This window comes from Asparagus officinalis, chromosome 8, assembly GCF_001876935.1.
Source record: "Asparagus officinalis chromosome 8, Aspof.V1, whole genome shotgun sequence".
Lineage (NCBI taxonomy): Eukaryota > Viridiplantae > Streptophyta > Magnoliopsida > Asparagales > Asparagaceae > Asparagus > Asparagus officinalis.
The window spans coordinates 3,788,132-3,811,573 of NC_033801.1; the positions used below are offsets into that span (position 1 = coordinate 3,788,132).

Genomic DNA, 23,442 nt, shown 5'->3' on the forward strand with positions numbered 1-23,442 from the left:
GTTGTATCAATTGGCCCAATCAATTCCATCGGATTAAACCCTAAAACTGCCATATTTGCACTTTTTTTTTCACTTTTTTTTTTGAAAAAATCTGCCAATATCACTCAAAAAGATCTTCAATCAAAAGAAGACTCAAACAAAGCAGCGAATCAGATCTTTTTTTTTAAAGTTCTTCTTCTTCTTTTTTTATTAAAGAAGTGAATTCAACAAGATTCACTCAAAAAAAACCTAAAACTCAAAGGAAGAATCAAAAAATTCCCCAAGAATCAACACAGGAGAAAGCAAAAAGAAGAATCAAAACTAATATCTCTTACCGTTAGGGTTAGACAAAAACCCTAATCGCTCCCAAAATCGTCCCCAAAATCGCCCCTGCCTTATCTATCACTAAATTTAAATTGGATTAATAAGAACTTTTTTTTTAACTTTTCATAACGTCATTCTTCCACATTTTTAACGTTCGTCAATTTTTTTTTGATCCGTAGGAACTGTCTCATACTCTTCGTTAATCTAAATGAATAAGATAGATAAGAATGCTTACTTACATTGTATTTAGAAATAAACTATAGATCATAAATCACTCTCAAGACAATACTAATTTCGATCAACATCAAGACATTAATGTTCAAGATATCCATGATTCCATCACCAACTGGCGAAAATATGTCCATAATCCAACCACATGATGTTTAGACGTTTTATATTGAAACTGTATTTTAGAAATTTGATATAACTATCTGAAACTCTTAGATCATCATTCATGTTACAAATTTTTTAAATACGAAGTTTAAGCTTTTCCCCCCCTTTATTTCTATGATTTGCTTCTAGTTTCTACATGGCAGAATAAGCCAGATGCATGGATTGCAAATGATTGATGGGCTAAAAAACACTTATCATGTGATTTACACAAACAAAATAGAGAAATTGAAGGACATAATGAGAGGAATCCTATTGAGGGGCCGCATGAAATAAATCTCTTAATTTGATCAAGTATCTGTTGGAAAAATGCAGATAAAATTATAGCATGCAGATACATATGAGTAAAATAAAACAATAAAATCTGGTCTGAAGGGGAGCAGTCGTGTAATCACTGTCCTAGAAGATTAAGGACCCTTCTATCGTCCTGGCACAGATGATCCTTTCTCCCCTATCGGTAAAAACCTTCGGAAACGGCCGGTCTCTGTACTCGGACGAGAGAACAGGGGTTTTGCTCAGATGAAGAAAGTTACCCAAAAGTAAAACCAAAATATAGAAGAAAATAATATGCAGAGGAGAGAAGAGAAACAAGAGAATTGCTCTATATTTTTGAATAAGAGAAAGGTTGTATATATAGGCTTTTAGATAGCCGTTACAAACCCCTCAATAAAATCGGTAACGTTAGCCATTATTTTTGTAACGTTCCTCATAATTGTAAAGCCGTTATGCATGAAAAAACGTGTAAAATATGGTAAAATAAAGTCTGAGGAAATAAAAAGAACACGTGCGGTGCGGCGTGGCGTGCGCACGCATGTGTGATATGCAAAGCCCAAACAATACAAAACCCAAAACACTATTCAAAGGCCGATAAGAGGAGATGCAATTTAAACAACCAACTCCTTAATCTTCTAGATTGTTGAAAAAATGCAGATAAAATTATAGCATGCAGATAAATACGAATAAAATAAAACAATAAAATCTGGCCTGAACAGGAGCAGTCGTGTAATCACTGCCCTAGAAGATTAAGAACTCTCCTATCACCCCGGCAATGATGATCCTCTCTCCCCTAGCGGTAAAAACCCCGGAATCGCCCGACCTCTGTACTCGGGCGAGAGAACAGAGCTTCTGCTCAGATGAAGAAAGTTGCCCAAAAGTAAAACCAAAATATAGAAGAAAATAATATGCAGAGGAGAGAAGAGAAACAAGAGAATTGCTCTATATTTCCGAATAAGAGAAATGCTGTATATATAGGCTTTTAGATAGCTGTTACAAATCCCTCAATAAATTCGGTAATGTAAGCCATTATTTTTGTAACGTTCCTCATAATTGTAAAGCCGTTACGCATGCAAAAATGTGTAAAATGTAGTAACATAAAGTCCGAGGAAATAAAAAAAATGCGTGCGGTGCGGCGTGGCGTGCGCGCGTGTGATATGCAAAACCCAAACAATGCAAACCCAAAATACTATTCAAAGCCCAATAAGAGTAGATGCAATTTAAACAACCAACTATTCATTTCATTTTTCAATGTGAGGCTATTCACAAAGGCAAAATTGCCTTTTTCTCCAACAAAATATCCAATGGTATCCTCTCATCCTACGGTTACAACTTTTAGGCTACATGCTAATATTTGATGCTAACATCTGTGAACACGTGGGGTCCACCCACGTGTGTGATTGTTACGCGGAATTGATTTCACCGCGTGAGCGGAGACAGCAGGAAGGCCGGCCCACCCGAAATTTGATTATAAAAGGCTTCTCTAGGTTTTTTTTCGTGAAGTGTGCCAAGGAGTTGTTTGTGGTTTATTTGGGCGGCTGTAAAATTCTCCGGTTGCAGAACAGAAGCGCTGCAGAACAGAAGCAAGAGCTCGGATTTTTGTGGCTGCAGTTGAGGAGATTTGTGTAGTCCCTTTTAGGGTTTTGTGCATCTCTTTTGTAGAGAGTTTGTGAGGGATTTGAGAGAGTTTGTTTGAGGGTTTAGATTGTGAGTGATTGTAAACCCTAGTTGTATTCTCTCCCTCTATTAGTAGATCTCCCCCCCTCCTTGCCCCGTGGACGTAAGCAATTTGCCGAACCACGTAAAAATTGGTTGTAGCTTTTGTGTGATTTGTAATAGCCTTTTAGGTTCCCTCGACGCGCAGTCCTAGAGCTGACGAGAGGAAGAGCTAATATCCTACTTTGATAGGATATTAGGCTTCAGATTCTTGTTTCCTTTGAGAAACAAGAATTCTTATTGCGATCTGACTCTCTTGTTGTGCTGTCGAAGTGCTGCCGAAATTTCCGCTGCGCGCAACAACATCGATGAGTCAAGTTAGAGCAGATATACTGTCAGAGACTTCTCTTTCTCTCTCTTATGGTCATGTGGCTAGCTTTGGTCTATCTTTATATCAATGTTATCATGAATGGCAGCTATGCTCCTCTCTTCATCATCTTTGAGTAATTATGGAGAATCTCTCATGTTTCATTTTGAGAAAAAGACTGTTTCTACTATTATTCATGTAAGACATTGTCTCGTGTCCCTTCTCTTATATATATGTATAAAATGAAAGGGGACTTTCCCTTGTTTTTCTTCTAAAAAATTAGAGTAGAAATTGATTTCGGCATATTTGCATATGTTTCTCCTCAGAGGTTCCGCATCTTCATGATGATTTTGTTACTTGTTCTCAGGGGCAGAGGGAACTCGAACTTTTATGTTAAAGCAGAAAATAATTGTCAACATATATGTCTTGTAATACTGTTCCCAATTCATTTTGGGAGGATTTTACATAAAACTATCATATACTTACTTATTAGAGAAAAATATTATAGACTTTCAAAACTGTAGAAAATATCATGAATTATCGAGATTTGTTGCTAACAGTGTTAACAACTCGAATAAAAGTGTAAAACTATCCTAGAGGACTCAGAGATGGAGATGGTGATACACAAAAATTCCATGATAGTTATTTGTAATAAAAATATTTATGGGATTTTGTGCTGAGAAAAACCCCAAATTTCATGAAAGGTTGGTCAAATTTAACAGTTTTTAAATTCTAGAGACATGGAAGCTAAATAGAACTAAAGAGATAGCTATTAAAACCATGCATGGTCCTTTTTTTTTTGTGACAAGATACAGAGTTATTAATTTGATCTAGTCAATATCTGAACAGTGGAAGTAAATTGTTGCCGACAAATCCTCCACCTCCCTTCCCCATTTTTTCCCCCTTTAATTTTCCAATGTTAAATTATTTGTTCAAACTATTTCATTGTCCACACGTATACTCCATATATATCTCCTTGAGAACCTCGCGGAAGAAAAAATATTATCAACTTTGACTTAATTATGATGCTGATAACTTGTACCTTGGAACAAATTAGAGTTTTTTTATAGAATCTATCACTATCAAGAAAATTTTCAAGAAAACCCACAAAAAATAAATAACCTTCAATTACAAAAAATTAATAGAAAAAGTTAGAGAAGAGAACCCGGCTCGATTCTCAAACATTCATTTCTCTGATTGAATTGGATCCATGTTACTCTTTGAAATAATCATGTATTTAGATCCAAAAAATTACGTTTTATTCTAAGTGTACCTTCTCTTCCAACTGGATTTTTTCTTCCTTTTTTTTGTTGCTTTCACTTATTAAGAAAATCATGATCTATTAAGTAATAAGTTGTTTTGGTTGAAGAAGCATTGCTCAGGCGAAATTGTCTATTAACGTGGAGAGTTTAGTTAACTTACATTGATTATCAAAGTTCTCAAAAATAAAAAAGTGCTTTAAGTAACAAACCAAGTCTAATTGTTGAAATTTGCTTCACAAAAGATTATTCATGGTCATTGCCAAATTCATCCTATAGGCCGCCAAATTTCACCAGTACTCCATTTCTAACTTCGCCTTCTCAAAGAAATTTTTTTTCTCTTTTTTGACCCGCGAACTCTAAGTTAATACCAAAACGTTAATTAAGGCACCCAATCAAATTCTAATATCAGGAATGACTTGTGTTTAGCAGACATAATCATATATATGTTTTGACTCTGGAATACTATCCACTACTATTTTTTATAAAAAAAAACTATTCAAGACAACCGCCATTTTCTTTAAAATAATAATAATAAATAAATAAATAACGCGCGCCGCGTCTCACCGTTTTAGCTGTCCCCTTCCACGCATTTTCATGTTACCACATGCACTTGATACTCTTCCAACCGAACTCAACAATAAATAAATAAATAAATAAAACTTGAAGATACAATTGTCAGAAGTACTTTGATTTGCATAAACAATGAAAATTAAATTAGCATGATATCTTTTGAAAAAATGATACAGGCACAACCTCGGGCACACCCCCGACCATACCCCCTAGCAGCTACAGGCCGCCAAATTTCACCAGTACTCCATTTCTAACTTCGCCTTCTCAAAGAAATTTTTTTTCTCTTTTTTGACCCGCGAACTCTAAGTTAATACCAAAACGTTAATTAAGGCACCCAATCAAATTCTAATATCAGGAATGACTTGTGTTTAGCAGACATAATCATATATATGTTTTGACTCTGGAATACTATCCACTACTATTTTTTATAAAAAAAAACTATTCAAGACAACCGCCATTTTCTTTAAAATAATAATAATAAATAAATAAATAACGCGCGCCGCGTCTCACCGTTTTAGCTGTCCCCTTCCACGCATTTTCATGTTACCACATGCACTTGATACTCTTCCAACCGAACTCAACAATAAATAAATAAATAAATAAAACTTGAAGATACAATTGTCAGAAGTACTTTGATTTGCATAAACAATGAAAATTAAATTAGCATGATATCTTTTGAAAAAATGATACAGGCACAACCTCGGGCACACCCCCGACCATACCCCCTAGCAGCTACAGTGCAGGGGCCCCACTTGAGATTTTTAAAAATCTCAAGCGGAGCCCCTGTACTGTAGCTGCTAGTGGGTGTGCCTGTAACGCCTCCCTATCTTTTGTAGATCTTAAATAAAGTAAAGGAAACTTTGGATAACCTCGCATCATAACAAAAGCTAGCCTCTTATGACAAATTATTTGATTGTTTGAATTAATTCTTGTTAGACCCTCCATAGTTCCTTTCTTGCACATGGTCCCCTGAGTGAATTTTCTCCTTCTTTATCCTCCGGTAGTCTGTTTGTCAAAAAACAACTCAGAGTCACTCAAGGGTCTATATGCAACCATCCGTAATTGCGCAATAGTACAGGGGGTCTACTGGCAATGATTTTAAACATAAGGAGGTGGCCAGAATATTTCAGGGAGCTCCTCCAGTGCCATTCTCTTTTGCTGATGCAAAGATCCTTTATATATAATAGTACAGGGGGTCTGCTTGCTATGATTTTAAACATTAGGAGGTGGCCAGAATATTTCGAAGAGCTCCTCCAGTGCCATTCTCTTCAGCACAGATGCCATTGCTGATGCAAAGATCCTTTAATTGGGCAATAGAACAGGGGGTCTACTGGCAATGATTTTAAACATTAGGAGGTTGCCAGAAAAATTCAAAGTCTCTCTTCAGCAAAGGGTCCCATTGCTGATGCAAAGATCCTTTGATGATATCCCGCTTTACAAGCTGTGCACTAGTCTAGGAAGAAAATTTTGGTGACGTGTCAGTGACAATTAAATAAAAAGGATAAGGGAAGTGAGGAAATTGATGAAATAGATTGGGTTATTTTCATGAAAATCACATTTAAAATAGGTGAAATTCTTGGAACTTCTTTTTTTATATATGTAAACCATCTTATAAGTAACTTAAGTTCCCAATCAACCATTTTTGTCAATTTCTGCTCAATTAATACTCAACTACTATCCAGACTATCCTTAATAGTTGCACGTGACTAACACGTGTTTCCCAGTTACATACGTAATTAATGAGGATAGTTTGTGTAATTAATGTATTAATTGAGAAGAATTTGACACGAAGTGGTTGATTGAAAATAAACCCACTTAAAAGATAATTTACGTAGAAAAAGTATTTCAAATGTGGTTTTATCAATTCAACCTATTTTAAAATGTGGTTTTCATGCAAGGGGGGAAATTAAAAATCCAAGATAGATGCATTTCCCTTGTTATATATAGGAGGCCAGTTTTTCTGTAGAACATCAAATAACATTTTCCATCTTCAGGGAATTAGCAGCTTGAACAAACTTTTCCTATCTTTGAGAACTCATTAAAAAAATTTCCTTGAATACTTTAGGATAAAAAGTTTGCTTGAGGTAATAGTTTTTGAAAAGTTCTCTAATGATCGTAATTTGACTTTCCCCATTAATATAACAAAAAGCAAGCCTTTACTTTCCATTGTAAGGGCCAATTTAGCAGTTTAGACCTTTTTTCCTCTAATAAGACAAACAAACATCGTTCTTTTTTAGGAATCAATATATTCTATTAATTAACATTGCATCTAAAATAATTTGAACACGGATCGATATAGTCTGGACCATCACTTGCATCCAAGAACGAAGTACATCTGTATCTGTAGGCATATTGAGCTAGACTATGCGCACACATAGCTGTTCGACGAACGTGACAAACAAGAGATTTGTCGAGCACTTTGAACAATGTCCACCGGTCACAAAAAAAGGCTTCGAAGGTGATGGCGGTGAGTGATAACTCCGTAGAGGATGAGAACCAATTCGAGGCAATCCGACTCAAGAATGGCGTCCATGATCCAACCATAGGAGAGAGCCAATTGTAGTGTACGTAGGCCTGCGAGCAAATTCGAGAGAGGTGAATCTTTCTCTAGATCTGCAGTCCCCCCTGCTTCCCAGAATCATATCCTCATCGAGGGAATTGGTGTTCAAATCCCTCTCATGCACGGTAAAAAGCCTACTTTACCAAGTCACAGTAAAAAGCTAAAGAGAAGGAGAATCGACTGCAGCAGTACTTCCTAGCTCAAGCTCAAGCTCAGGCTCAGTAGATGGAAACTGGCAGGGACATCTATCTACCCAATCCGGATATGTAGCGAGCTGTTACAAATCATCATGTGATATGTTGAGAATCTCTGAGGGCCATTAGCGCGGTCATGAGAGACCCTACCTAAAGCAATTTTCTCATGTAGATACGCGACACCCAGGATTCATACATAGACATCTTGTCCAAACCAATCCCAGTTTTTTCTGATTTCACCGGGCAAAAACAAAATAAAATATCTGCATGCATGCTGCTGCATCTCGGTGTCCATGGGCATAATCTAATTATTAGGCCGCCGCCGCTCTAGCTTCTGTTCCTCCTCCTGTCGCCACTCGTTTCCACGAGCTCGCTTCTGAATCCCGCTGTTTCAGCCGTACGTACATACCTTAAAACTGTTTGCACGCGACGATATATAGAACAGGATGTTCATGAAAACACTGGGGTTAACGATATGCACGCTGCATGTGCTACTGTTTGGCTACATATCGACAACGTAGTAGGAGCGTAAACCAATTCCTTCAATGAATACGCTGAGTCAATTAGGTTTCAAATCCAGGCTGCCATCAGAATGTCACTACATCATCCCAAGGTTTTGTGCATATATATGCATCACAAAACTGGCTAAATGGAGTAGTATGAAAACTGGCTAACAGAAATGACTGCATAGATAAGTTAATCTGGCTAACATAGTATTTTTTTTTTTTCATCTCTTTATTCAGTCCATAAACTCTAGTTAAGATAAAAAAAACAAAGTATTCTACCTAAAGCACACTTTGTGCAAGGTTGCGAATGAAGAGGGCCGTTGCCACCTTTTTTTTTAAGGGTTATATTTTGTATCGGTCCCTTACTTTTTCATATTTCGATATCAGTCCCTCGAAAACATGGGAACCGCTGTTCGGCCTCCTGATTCATATTCAGTTAGTGATTTAGATCCGATCCAAACTGTGATACCTTTAACCGTAAGTTTTCACCAACCAAGACTTGCACCATCATGACACATGCACTGGAATATACTATATGATTATTGAAAACAAGTGGAGTCTGTGAAAATCTAGCCACTGAGAGATCATTCACAAAGATCCATAGTTAAAGGGCATAGAAATGAACCAGAAATCAAGGTTTGCCAACTCAAGAGCGTCGACTTTGCCGCAGTTCTGGGCCGGCTAAAACTGGCACAAAAACAGCTTCACGGCTACCGCTACAGTGTTTTTCTGTGTCCGCGCATGTAAACTAACAAGGTAAATATCACAAGATCCCCCTAAAAGTTTGGTTGATTTTGAGATCAACTTAAAAAGTCTGAAAATATCACTTTTAACGCCTCCAAAACCTTGTTCAATAATCCCAAAAAGGTCAGAAGAAGAACACTAAGGTTTCCGGGGTTAAGTGACATTTCCAAACTTTTTTCTTATCTGAAATTGGACCAAATTAATTGGGTTTCCCAAAATTTACCCCGCAAGAACCCCAGCATCATATATTGCCAGTTCACGTTAAACTTATAAACCTTAAACCTGTGACTTCTGTCTGCGCAAGCATTGCTCCAGTTGCACATTGCTGCTCTGAGCGCTATAAAAAAAATTGAAACAAATACGCTGTCCAATCTTTCATTTGTACTGTAATTTGATAAGGGTAGAGCTCAGACTGACGATGAGCTCTGATAACAGAACCAGAAAGGCCTTAGATTTCCAGCTCACAAAGTTCAAATCTAATTTCAACAAAAGAGTATATTAGCTCACCTGTTAATACAAATGAAATTGAAGTATTAATCCTGGAAATTTTAACAGATTTCGCATTTATATACAGCCAAACTGCTGCAGTAAACCACAAAATCAAGCTTCCTCCACAGCTGTATCATCACAAGCAAGACAATTCACAAAAATCAAACTGCAGTCCCATCACAAGACTAATCGATATACTCACGATTTATTTAAGAACATTCATCATTAAGTTTTTGATACCTGACGATTAATTTTTGCACAGGTTTAAATTAGCCATGCCAATTCCTCTACTGAATCATAGGGCAAATGAAGCGATCAGATTTCAGGAATCAAATAAAACAACCACCATACCAAACTAGTCAAAAAATAGTGATAATAAATGAATAGTGATTTAAGTAACTCTAAGGAAATCCCTCGCTGGCAACTGACTTCATGTTTCAAACTCCTTATGACTTTAAGTACTAGTTTTAGAACTTGCATAATGTTCAAGCTTATGTTCATAAGTTCAGTTCAAAAGGTAAAAAGCACCTGAAAACTGCCTAATAATATCTCCAATTTGATGCCCTCTCCAGCAGTTCAAGGATTGCAGAGCAAAAATCCAGAACCTAGCAAAGGGAGAAGAGAAGGCGAAACGTCAGAAAATTTCAAACTTTGAAAAGAAAAATATTGGCATGGCAATTATTCATCATTTATTCAAAATTTTACAAACAACAATCGATATTTTCTGCTGAAAAAAGTCGAGAAAAACAAGAGAAGAGTGGAATGCTTTAGCTTACATGAGCATGATCATATGCCCACAAATGTTTGGGGGAAAATGCATGAAGGGAATCAAACTATTGATTGTTGAACATGAAGGTTTTGGCCACCCTTACTATTCCTTACAACCATCAGATTCATTTTTTTCATACACGTGTTTTTGTTTATGAAGGATTGTACCGTATATGCAGGCCAAACATTAAATAGATCTTTAAATATCTCATCCCAGCGAAAGGGAAACACTATCTAGATTCAATATTTCATTACATTTGGAGAAATAATTTTTGTCATTGAAAGTAACTTTGAATAAAATTATTTATATCACCACTTAGCGCTACCAATGAATAACAAGCTTTCGATAACAGGATATTATATAAGGAAATTAGAAGGATGATAATCACCGAGATGACTTCTACGTATCTTATGCTTGGTTAGGATCAAATGAAATATCATTTTGATCAAGGTTTTCACAGCATTAGCCTTGAGGCGGTTTGAACAGGGGGAATGTCGTTTGTAATTGCCTGATAAGTAGTTATAAGATTAAAAAGAAGATTTGCTTCCAAAGCATATTCCTTTTAAAGATTCAGCTAATTGGGTCTAAAGCAGAAATCGTTTCTGCAGAATAACTCTTTAAATTAAGATGAAAATGAAAATATAAAACACAAGAAATCATCAACTAAAGTGAGTATGTGATGGGTACATTCAGCACAAAATCACTAGTGATTCCACATGGATCAGATAATCAATGTGCGTGAAACATGTACTTATGTTGCCAAAACTACGCTGCTCCGTATAGTTTCCCCCTTAAGGTCAAATTCAAAACTACCACCAAAGGTCACCAAGTTTCACGTAACTGGTGGCATGGAATTCAACACATTACTAAAGAGAGCTCAATTCATGACATATTTTAAGAAGGGGAATAAATGAACTAGATAATACAAGATCCAAAACTGGATGTTGAAGAAAGAAAGCAAATGAACACTTTTAAGAAAAAGTGATGAACCTGAGAGATAAATTGCAGAGATATTCTAGAAGAATCAAAAGCTACGGTTCCCCTCTAAACAAAGACAATAAGAAATTGTATTAAGTTCAAAAGTTAATAGCCAAGTGCTGATTTATCAACAATATCAAAAGTCCAAGAAAATTGAAAATTTTGAAACTAATAAAATCAACGAAACATGGAGCTTACAAATGATAAATATTAGGCTTATGTTGAAGTTAAGCAGAATTCTTAAAACTCTTAAAGAGAGAACGATATTTCAAGCTTGTAATGAAGAGGTAGGGGAAAAAAAGAGTAGAAGCATGTGAGCGTTAAGGCCAGGTTTAAGTATTGGCCGACATCAACACGTAGTGGCCATATCATCTCTGATTTCAGCGTGCCAATCCAAACTAGCCAAATTGGTTAATACTACCAATATTGGCGAATAATGATTGACGAAGGCTAATATTGTCTAATTCAACTGGAAGATTTTAAGGTTTTAAAAAATGGAAGTTTATTTATTATATACTACAAATAAAAATCAATGAAGATAAAGCTTGTAGCAAAACTGACGTGCCAATAAAATCAACCCAGAAGCGCTAAAATCTGATACCAACAAAGGTTGACAGGAATCACAACTGACACTGAGATTTCAAACTTAGCTAAATATAAATTATATAATGCCAGTAAAAGAAAGAAAAAAAATGGCAATGAACTATAAAGAGATCTTTTGAAATGAACCATATAAGGGATATAATAGCATAGATACAATCATACAAATGATGTGCCCACAAATATTGCCAGAGAAATAGATTTAACAAAGTGAAGATATAAAGAAGGTGAAAATAAGAGTTATTGTACACTATGATAATCAATCTGAGTTCTGGGAATGTTTGGGAGATAAAGAGAGCAGGAAAAAATGCTTGAAACCTTGATGAATGAAGAAGCAAAACATTTGTCCTATCTAAAAGAATGGAGATATAAGAATCATAAAAATTGTAAAAGAATATAACTTCTGAACTGCAGTATGAACTTTTACAGAGGGTAATTATGAAAAGATAATCAACAAAAATCTGTAATCAAAATCAAGTACTAGACTAATTAGTAGGAAAATGTAGAAAAAAGAAAAACATGAAGGCATATGAAGTACAGCAGAAGGATAAAAAGGAAGATATTTACAAATAACCAAGCAACTACTGATCATACTGAAGTGACTGAACGCATGTATAATAGAGAAGTAATCAGTATGAATAATCCAAGTATACACAAATTTCTTTCTAAATTAGCATAGTCTTTATCTCAGGACTCAACAGTATGTCCTTCCTCATGTATTAAGATTAACTATGACGAACTTATAATCCAAGTACACACAAATTTCTTTCTAAAATAACAAAGTCTTATATCAGGACTCAATATTATGTCCTTCCTTACGTATTAAGATTAACGCACCCGTATATATATATATATATATAGTATATATATATATATATATATATATATAATATATAGTAGTTAACAAAGCAACTACTGAATCATAGCTGAAGTGAGCTGAACGCATGTATAAATGAGACGAAGTAATACAGTATGAATAATCCAAAGTATACACAAACTTCTTTCTAATTAGCATACTGTCTTATCTCCGGAGCTCAACATATAATGTTCTTCGCTCATAGTATTAAGATTAACTATGAACGAACTTATAATTCAAAGTAGCACACAAATTTCGCTTTCTAAAATAACAAAGATTATATCAGGACTCAATATTCATGTCCTTCCCGCTTTACGTATTAGAGAATTAACTATGACAAACTTTACTACCCCCGCTTCATATATCATAGTATATATATAATTATATATATTATAATATATATATATATTAATTATATATATATATATATATATTATATATATATATAGGCTTAAATACCCATATTGTATTTTCATTCCACCCAAGATTTCCAAACAAGGTATTTTAAAAATAAGGCAACCCCGCTTTAGACACATTTTGAATTGGATCCAACTAACCATAAGACATGGTTCTCAGGTCGGCGGGCAAATTTTCGCACGAGATCTCCGTCACGTGCATGGGCACATGATGTCTCAAAACGTCGTTTTTGAAGCAACGCGACGACGAACAATCTCGTCATATTCAGGCCGATTCGATGGGGTTAGCGATCTCAGGCGGCGTCATAACTGTTTATTTTATCCTACTTTGGGCTGAATATGAATGGAAGATTGTTGCCGTCGCCGCTGCTAAAAAACGAGTTTGAGACATCACATGCATGGCACGTGACGAGATCTTCGTCGGAAATTTGCCGCGCCAAACAAGAAAACATGGCGCCTTATTGATTTAGTTGATTTCAAATTAAAATATCTATAAAAGGCGGGTTTGCCTAATTTAAATACTTGTTGAAACTTGGGGTTGAAATATAAATAAACCAATGATGGGTATTTAGCGCTATATATATAATATATATATATATATATATAATTATATATATTATATATATATATATATATATATATATATAGTATATATGGTGAAAACTTGTGTCATACTTAAGTGGATAGGGAATACAGTGTGTCCACCAAAGTTCTTAAATACCACTCATATTGGGCCTAGGGAGTCCTTATATTATAATAAAAAAGTCATTTTATAATTATAAATGTTGTGGCTACAAACTTTGGTGGACTATCAACTTAGTTGATAGGAGTCTTGCTCTCCTCTTCGTCTCTGCTATATATATAATATATATATATAATATATATATATATACTAGTAATATATATATATATATAATCAATCATACAATTGAAATTCAAAATAAGAACTGCATATCAATACTTCAAATTAGTAAATCAATTTTAGCATGCATGGGATGCAACTTCAGCAAGATTACAAAAGTAAACAAGTGCAGTGGACACCTTTGTTATTTAGGACAATTCCATAATTGTGATAATGTGACTGATGTATTACTATCCATATATAATGATCATGTTTAAATGCATGTGCATGTTAGCTTATTAGATGAGCTTATAAGCTAGCTTTTAAAAAGTTAGGAAATCCTAGCTTTTTTAAATGGAACTTATAAAAGCTAGCTTAATAGGATTTTACCTAGATTACGCGGGAACTTCATCTAGGCTCCCGTAACCGTGTCCATGTTCGCGTCCGACTCCAACACTTCTTGGACACTTCTTGAATATTGCATGTATTTTCAGACGAGTACTCAATTATGTAACACATGCTTTAGTTCAAAATACTTGTGATACACTTCTTGCATGTATACCATATACTTCACCTCAAATTTATGCAACTCATTGGACTTGGGACAGGTTCATTTTAGCAGACATCTAGGTCATAAGTATGATTTTAAAGGGATGTTATGGTATCTAGTTTAAAAATGAACAGTTTTTCACTTTACAAACTTCTCGATTAAAAAACATAAAAATGATATAAGGATTGTAGTTCTTATGACATGTGAATGAAAAACAATATTGATCTCATGATGATTATTAATTTTAATATGTATGTATATAGATGTGTCCCTATATCCTAACTTTCACAATTTTGTCGTGTCCCATGTCCGCACTATGTCTGTGTCCGCACGCGCACCCATATCCATGTAACATAGGATTTTACCAAAAGGTACATATGAAAAGTTAGATTAAAAGCTACTTTGACAAAAAAAAAAGCTTTGCCAAACACCCTCTATAAGGCCAGCCACAGATTATGGTTCTACCTATCCATTAAAGGACAAGTGCAGCCAAATGATGAGCAAGCATACAGAAACCTTGAGAATAGGCGACTAACACAACAGAAAGAATTACAAGTAATGAATGTATCTATGGGGAATTTGAAATAGCATCAAGGGATAAGACAAAGACGAAAGACCATTTACACAGGCGGAAGGCTCATTGTTTGTTTTGAAAAGTATCCACACCAACAACTACATACTGAGGTACGGTGCATTTGGGTGATCCTAGAGTCCGTATATCTACACAAATAACCCTAAGATTACTGATTGTAGGTACATAGGTGACCACACGGGTGACCCGTAGCCTAAAGGTAGGTTAACACTTTTTTTGCTGGCGTGGAGTTTTGACTAAATTGTGGTTAGGTTAGAGGGCTAGGATTATTCATAAATGTGTCACTTTTTTTGTTTAAGAAATAATTAGTATTTACTAACCATTTTAAATTACCAAGAGAGAAGCATGTGACAAGTTTAATTGTTTGAACTAGAGAAGGTATCTAGGTGATACTTTCTTGCGAACATAGAGTTATTGTATGGATACTAAATCAAATATAACATAATTATCTGAAACTTCGTTAGAAGTCTAGCTAGTTATAATAGGCATATAAAATGTCAACGTGGTAAATACCTAGAAATATTTTTTTTTTTGAATTTAAATCTATAAAAGAAGTCAAGAAAGGTAGCACATGCATGGATAAACATGAAGCATCAATCGTATATCTGAATATACATGGCAAAAGAAAATAACAAAGCATTCCTAATTCATAACATCGTCATAAGTCAAGCAAACCCTAAATCTCAATACCAAACATACCCTTGAGTTTAGAAAAATGGTGCCCGCCTAGGGATACTTTTCCTTCGGTGTGATTGGACTAAGGCACAAGGAGAGGGAGACGTCTCCACATCATTGTTCTTTCTTTTCTTTTTGCACTCAGCACGTCGAGCACCATTTGAACCAGAAGCGCTTGGATCTCTAAGGACAAGCTCACTAGGAACTAGTTCTCCATTAAACTCCTCAAGGTTTAATGGAAGTGGCAGGAAAGGTCGAAGGTATTTCTTAATGCTTCCCTCGGTTTCCAACACCTTTTTCACCTGTAAAAACTCACCAAATTATTAAAACTCCTTCAAATATGAATTCAAAAGAAAGATGCAGCTTCTTCTGCTTCAATCCATTACCATACAAACAACAGAACAATACTCAAAATCTTCCTTGAGAGCTCGTGGGCAGGATGAGCAGATCTTGTCAGAGTTTTGGGTGTGCTGATTCTGGGCCCTCCCTCTCTTCTTGTTAGTTTGTTGTTCATTCTGTGCTTTGTCTTTCTTTTTATTTGCAGATCTCGCTTTCAAGAACACTACTTGTGCTCTGTTCAGCATGTATGACTGCATGCAAGCTAATCAGAGTCTACTTTCATGAGCTTTCAAGAAATTATTTTTCCATCAAAACACTATTTAGTTTTACACAGATATATATATAGTAACCTAGTCACTGATTTCAAATCTAGTTACTGAAAACAATATGTAATGCATGCTTCTCACAAAGATACACCAAATCATAGGTTTCTTTTGCCTTTTGCCTTTACCTGAACTAAGGAACAAATAAGTAGTTTTCCCATATCCTCTATTTTTACCACTCTGTGCTCATTGTACTTCCGAATCTATAACCAAAAGTTGAGAAATTAAGAAGGAAAAATTAGTTTCCTTTATATATGTTCTTTAGAAACTTTAAGGAAGAAAAGGGATGGGTACTTGGAGAACTCGATGACCAAAATGGCGCGAAGAACAATTGCTGCAGATGCTCAAAGAACAATCTAGGCAAAATATATTCTTCTCATTCTGTTTGCTTCCTAAATGATTTCCACAAGGATCAAAGAACTCCTCTTTCAATAGTTTGTCCAACCAGCGTGGGATGTCGCTCGAAAATTCTACCTGGAAAAACACAGATTAATTCATGAAATTGGTATTAAAGTCGTATAAAGAAAAAATTATGAAGAGTCTGATTAAAAGTTAAAGGATAGAAAACCTCCATTATCTTCTGCTACTTCTTCCTCCTCAGAGGATTATGATCAAGATTGGGGGAAAGGTTAAGAGGTTGTGTTCTTCATAAATAGGAGCCAAGGGGGGTGAGGAGTGCAAAAGAGGAAAGTACTAATAAAATGGTGGTGATACAAAAGAGGCATTCGAATGTTGTCGCATGCACTGCACGTGCTAATTGGAAGTTGGTATGGAAAGTGGCTGCATGCGGTGCACGTGCAAGCTGGCTGATATTTTTAGGTCTAAATACAACCACTTTGTTGCTCGAACACTTGCCATATCAATTTAAGTAAGAGCATAGGCATTAAACTCTTGAATGTGCATTTCCTTAAAAGAACCGTACGGTTATTGATACACACAAATGAAAGCAATGCACATGAACAGATCTCATACATACACTTTAAACATAAACATATCCTTCGATATTTTCAATTATATGTAGTCTAATATTTTCTTTGCTCTTAAAACAATTTAAATTCCATGAGTTTCTAAGGCAGGATGGGTTCTCAAATAGCTAGATATGGATTTAGAAATTGCTAATCTGACTAGAAATGGACTACCATAGACTAACATGCTCAAATTAAGTTCTATGTACTATTCCACAAACTACTTTTTACAACCGTATTTCCTTATTTGGCAACAAATCTCGGGCTTAGTCGTGATTCAATGAATCTAGCGATCTAACCATGCACTTATATGTCAACAAAAGATGGCTAGTTAATCGAATTATTGACACCGTGAACCCTTATGATTTGGATTTCAAGATATGTGTCTGAAAACTGCAAGTTTTTGCTCAAGGAGACTGGAGCACAATAGTCAGATATGTATCTGAAGCTTGCTAATCTGTTACAACCTAACAATAACTGACAAACATGTCAAGCTCGGTCCTCTTCAGTTGCATCAAGTCCCACGGTCAGTTTCTTGGTGCCGGTTCTTTTCCTAAATTTCTAAACAGTCTAGGTGTTTCAATGTATTAAAATGAACTGTTAAACAAACCACATTTAAAATTAACTCTATATTTAGCTATACATGCCGTGCTTGGTGATTCAGGGCATCCAACCATATGAACATGAAATTAAAAGTCAAAATACTATATGAGTAGAAAGTTCATCAACCTTATTTATAGAGTGATAAGTTACAATCCCTATCTCAAGACAACAAATCAGGAAAGCTAAATTCAAGAAGAAAAGGTGAAGGAGCATATGTAGGCATCAAAAATTACCAATAGGTTTCCGCACACAGCTCGAGACGTAGAGAAGATGATAAACGTCATTATCCAAGTCAATGAGGATTATCTGACGTCGACAAGCGAATGAAGCGAGTCGACGAAGCGTACGAGTCAACGGGACGGCAGAATAGCGAAGAAACGGTCCAATCGGGAATTACATTTCACTCACGAAAGGCGAAGCGCCGCTCGTGTCTCGTCCGTTCCACATATGATTCATCCATGGGAGGTTGTAGATCACTTATTCGGCTTTCCGACGCATTTTGAATCACGTCATTCAGAGATCGGATTGAGGAATTATGGCGAAACGGTCAAAAAGAGGAAAACGACGTCTCGGCCTTGGCCGAGACAGTCCAGGCCCGACCCGGACTGTCCAGAACTGCCCCGGACTGTCCCTACCGCAGACTGTCCAGAAATATCACGGACTATCCAGAACTACCGCGGATATCACGAACTGTCCGAAACTGCTCCGGACTGTTCAGAAATGCCCCGGACTGTCCAGAACTGCCCGGACTATCCAAAAATGCCCTGAACTGTCCAGAAATGCTCCAGACTGTCCAGAACTATCGCGGACTGTCCAGAACTATCGCGGACTATCCAGAACTGCTTCGGACTATCCAGAATTACCTCGGACTGTCCCGAACTGCCCCGATTCTGATCCAGAGCCTCACTAACTGAATTTAGGTTATCTATAAACGTGATTAAGTGGTTACAACTGAGGATAAGATCAAATCGTTTGTTCTTATCCGAAAACAGACTTCTGAAGCCTATAAATACAGCCCTAGGACATTCATTTGCACAGATCCGGAATTTTTGAGCCTTGGCGAAGCCCTATCGGTTGGGAGAGTGAAGGAGCACGAATTTTCAGAGAGGAGAAGGAGATATCAGTGACTTATTTCAGCATAAAGAGGAATAGTTCGAGAGATCTGCATCCGGTTCATCCACTTCCCTCAAAATCGCACATTGCTGTGATTCTCAAGAAGAGTGGGTATCTCACCTTGCTGAGATATTCACTTTAGTTTCTTATCTCCTTTGCTAGGCAATGAAACCGTTCTTTGGATCTAATCATTTGGTGGTCCACGGATAAACCCCAGTACCGGTAAAAATCCCGCGCAAGCAGAAGACCGATAAACGATCTCTGCGTATGTTCTCAGGAAATCTTTCTGTTTCTTTTCATTGTAAGGAAAGTCTTATAAAAAGACTTATTTTTTTTATTTTGAATCGTTGTAACGCCTGAAGTTGTAATGGATTCGAAAGCAATGAAACCAATGTCCGACGCGAACAACATACACTAGAGGCAGACATAGCTCTCTCAAAACATGTTCTACTTGAAATGAATAAGCTTATAAGAAGCTCAACTTTGGTAAGTCTGGAAATCATGTTGATTGAGGTCATGCAAGGAGTTATAAATTTATTTGCGAATCACCATGTTCAAAGTTAGAAGTTTGAAAAATAATTTGAGTGCATTTATAGCATTAATCCTACATTTAGCAGCACATATCCTGCATATTTGTCATTCAAATTGCACCCATCTTATCATGCAATTAAAAACTAGTAAACCATGAGCAGTTAATAAAACACTTAAAATTCCAAGAATAAAAGAAGGCATATGCTTCTGTTAAGCACTTAAGCATAGGTTTCTCGAGCAGTAAGCATCAATTTTTAATGGTAGAAGATCATGCTAGGAAGTTTTAATTAGGTCTGTGAGTCAAATTACACTCTTAAATTTGTGGTTAGTTAACAGTGATGCAATATACTTCTCCATGTTGAAAGGAATGGTTGCATTTTTTTTGTAAACCGCATGCCTAACGTTCCATTTATACATATATTTATATATATATATATATATATATATATATACTATATATATAATATTATTATATATATATATATAATATATATTACGTAAAACCTGTGTGTCAAACGTTAAAGGTGGATATGGATTAGTGTGTCCACCAAAGTTTTTAACCACTCTAATTACCCTAGGGATCCTTTTATTATATAAAAAGGTTGTTTTATATTAATAAAATGTTATGGCAGGAATTGGTGGACATCAACTTTGTGATAGCGAGTCTTGGCTCTCTCTCTCTCTTCATCTCTCTCTATATATATATATATATATATATATTATATATATATATATATATATATATATATATATATATTTTTTATTTTCGGAAAAAGTTGCCTTCGTTGTTGAATTCATTATAATCTGGATTGCTTACAAAGAATTCAAAATATTCAATAAAAAGAATAACGAAAATAAAAGATTACAACTTTTCGAAAATAACGCAAGATCCGTTCGTCGTTTCTTGCTTGCGTGGGTCTTTAGCCTGTGACGGGGACGTCGATATCCGTGGACTACCTGGCAATCAGATCAGGTCCAGAACTTCGTCGATCCGCGAAGGAATCTAGAAGCAGAATCGCTTATCTCGACAACAGCGAGATAATTGCTCTTCTTAGAATTACCACAACGGGATAATCCTAAGGATCGGGTGCGGGTGATGCAGATCTGACGATTCTCGATCTCTTGCGTTGAAGAACTCGATCACTCTTCAGTCCGGCAGGGCTTCGCCAATTCTCCAAAACTCCAGATCTAAAAAAAATGAGGACCCGGGGCTGTATTTATAGGCTCCAGGGGGTTTCGGATGGTTAAAACCATCTAACTGACAATTTCTGCGTTGGAGACACCCCAGGGTGTCTCAACCTGGGCCAAGACACCCTTGGGTGTCTTGGCTTGGGCCGAGACACCCAAGGGTGTCTCAGTTTAGCCTGAGACATTTCCGATGCTTGCTTGATCGTTTCCGCCGTAACTTCTTCGTCCGAACTCGGATTTGAGTGATTCAAAGTGCGTTGGAAAGCCGACGGGGAGTTCTATAAGCTCCAATGATTAAATCATCCGCGGAATAAATGAGACACGAACGGTATTTTACCGTTTGTGAACGATACGAGGTTCCCGATCGGTTCATATCTTCATCATTCCGAAGTTCCGTAGTTGTGATTATGGCATCCATACATTTGAGAAGGCACTTAAATTGCTCAAGCATAAAATTAATCTAATTATTCACAGCATAAATGTTATCATCTTATCTCAATATAAATTACAGAAGCTGAATTCTGGTTACAAAGGGGCATACTACAGTCATACATAGGTTTCTCAATGAATGCACTTCTTGGACCAAGACCAAGTAAGCTCATAAACAGCCCATATCTAATATTTTTAAGAAACCGTCATTTACTCTGTGATGACTACGTAAGATCATGCAGGTGAGTTCCAGATTATATTTGTGAATCAGATGGCGTTCCATATTTGCAGTCAGTTCAGTATCTTCGGATAAACTTACTATTTCCGTCGTGCAGTTTGCCACATTTTACACAAAATGCATTTACAGAATTATACGTATCGTGCTTATTTGTGATTCAAAACAGCCAGACATCTGACATTGCAGGCAAACTTGATAAACCATAACCAATGAATCAAACAAACTTCCCATATTGAGCTAACAAATAAATGGAACTTAATTCTGAGAATAAAAGGAGTTATATGCTACTGTCATGCACGGGTTTGTTAACATGCTCAACTTGAACCAAACAGGCTCATTAAAAGCCTGACTGAGGTACTTTCAGAAACCGAGCAACTACCATCAACAGGTGCTGATTTTGACGACCAGGTTAGCAACTTGTGGATTATGGTTGTGTCCGCAAGTACTCCCATATGATCGGTTCCAATTATGCAATGTGTTTATTTGTTCAAAGGTGCGGTTCAACAAATTATTTCACAAACTCCATTTACAACATTTGTTTGATATTTAGCAATGAATATCAGACAATCATGATTCATGGCATCCACCGATCTGATTGTTAAGTCAGTAAAGGATGGCTGATAAGTCAAAATATTCACAAAAGTGAAAATATTACTACCTTCATTTCATGATAACAAATCACAGAAGCTAAATTCCGATAAAAATGTGCATATATTACTGTCATCATGCAGGTTCCTCAAGACATGCTCAGCTTCCAATAGGTTCAGAAACGGAACAATAATCATTCATTCAGAAAGATCAAAGATCATGCAAGTGAATCACAAATTATATTTGCAACCCAGACCGCATTCCCATACACATATTCAGTTCACCATCCCTAAATACGCTTATCATGAAATATCTCCGCAACTTCATAAACATCACAGGTTATAAATCTGCCAATCACAGATCATGCTTACTTGTGATTCAGACCACCAACCCATCTGAACATGTGATCAAATACCAACATAAGACGAACAATTAACGAATCCAATCTCGATTCGGGAAAACCCAAATCCCCCCCAAAAAAATAGAAATAGATCATTGAAACATGCAGGTGAGCAACAAACATTAACCACCATTATAAGCCATAAACGAACCTGCGGCGGCGAGATAGAAGATGCCCATTGAGACAAAGCATCGAGCATATTGCGTGCATATCGATCAAAAGTTATTCTCCCTCATCGAAGCGAACATGCAGCAGCCCAAAAAAACACAAAAAAAAAAAACAAATAGCTGCCAAGAAAATTGCAAGCAGAGAATAAAAGGAGACCGAAGAGCTACAGGCCACAGAAGAGAGCAGCAGGGGGAGACTGTGATTGAGATTTCAGCTGGGGTTTGTCCCCAAATCTGATTGGAAATTTGAAGTGCAGAGGTTTTGAGTATGGGAGGTGGTACTGTAGATAATGAGGGGAATAAAAGGGTGATTTTTATTTTTTTTGGTCAAAGCAGCTTTTAGTGGTGTGAAGAGATTAGCTGTGTGTGAACTTGTTGAAGTTGATTTGAAATCGGGCTGTGTTTTTTTGTAGATCTAAAATCTACACGGATTATTTGATTTGAATTTGGGTTGACACCTGGCTTACTTGCACATTGACCTCACCCTGCCACTGCCTAATTTTTTATGTATTGCTGTTTGATTAATAATTTATTAATGTTGGTTGTACTGTTTTTTTTTGTTGGGAAAAACCTTGTTTAGGCCCCTGATATGTGTTTTTAATACCCCTGTGATCTCGTACAGAATCTATTGATTCCGCTAAAATTGTAAATGTTTTCTTTCTTTTTTTTTTTCTTCCAGTTTTCCTTGCACTCTGCACAGTGGTGAAAGGGGAAATTGATTAATTAACAGAAAGTATATATCTAAGAAATGAGCAGGTTAATGTGTGTGTTTTGAAAAAAAAAAAAAATCCAGGGTTTGGTGGTTAAAAGTAAACTTTCCCTGTTGTGTAATCAACAAGCTACTCACGTTCAGCGCGCCTCTCGCGGAATGGCTTGTGCCGCTGTACAAAAAGAGTTTTCTACAGAAAGATCCACCTCCTGAAAAAAGCAGCAGCAATAATGGACCCTTGATAATTGAAGCAAAATA

The 23,442-nt window shown here is 36.2% G+C and overlaps 1 protein-coding gene across 1 annotated transcript; it reads right to left on the minus strand.

Moving 5' to 3' along the window:
• On the minus strand, window positions 9,622–22,946 carry LOC109820707. The gene is made up of 6 exons (XM_020386901.1): window positions 22,460–22,946; window positions 16,548–16,727; window positions 16,382–16,456; window positions 15,978–16,181; window positions 15,616–15,893; window positions 9,622–9,919 (listed from the first exon to the last, which is right to left on the minus strand). Exons 1-5 carry the CDS (start codon window positions 22,505–22,507, stop codon window positions 15,624–15,626), a joined length of 777 nt encoding a protein of 258 aa, XP_020242490.1. The 5' UTR covers window positions 22,508–22,946; the 3' UTR covers window positions 9,622–9,919; window positions 15,616–15,623.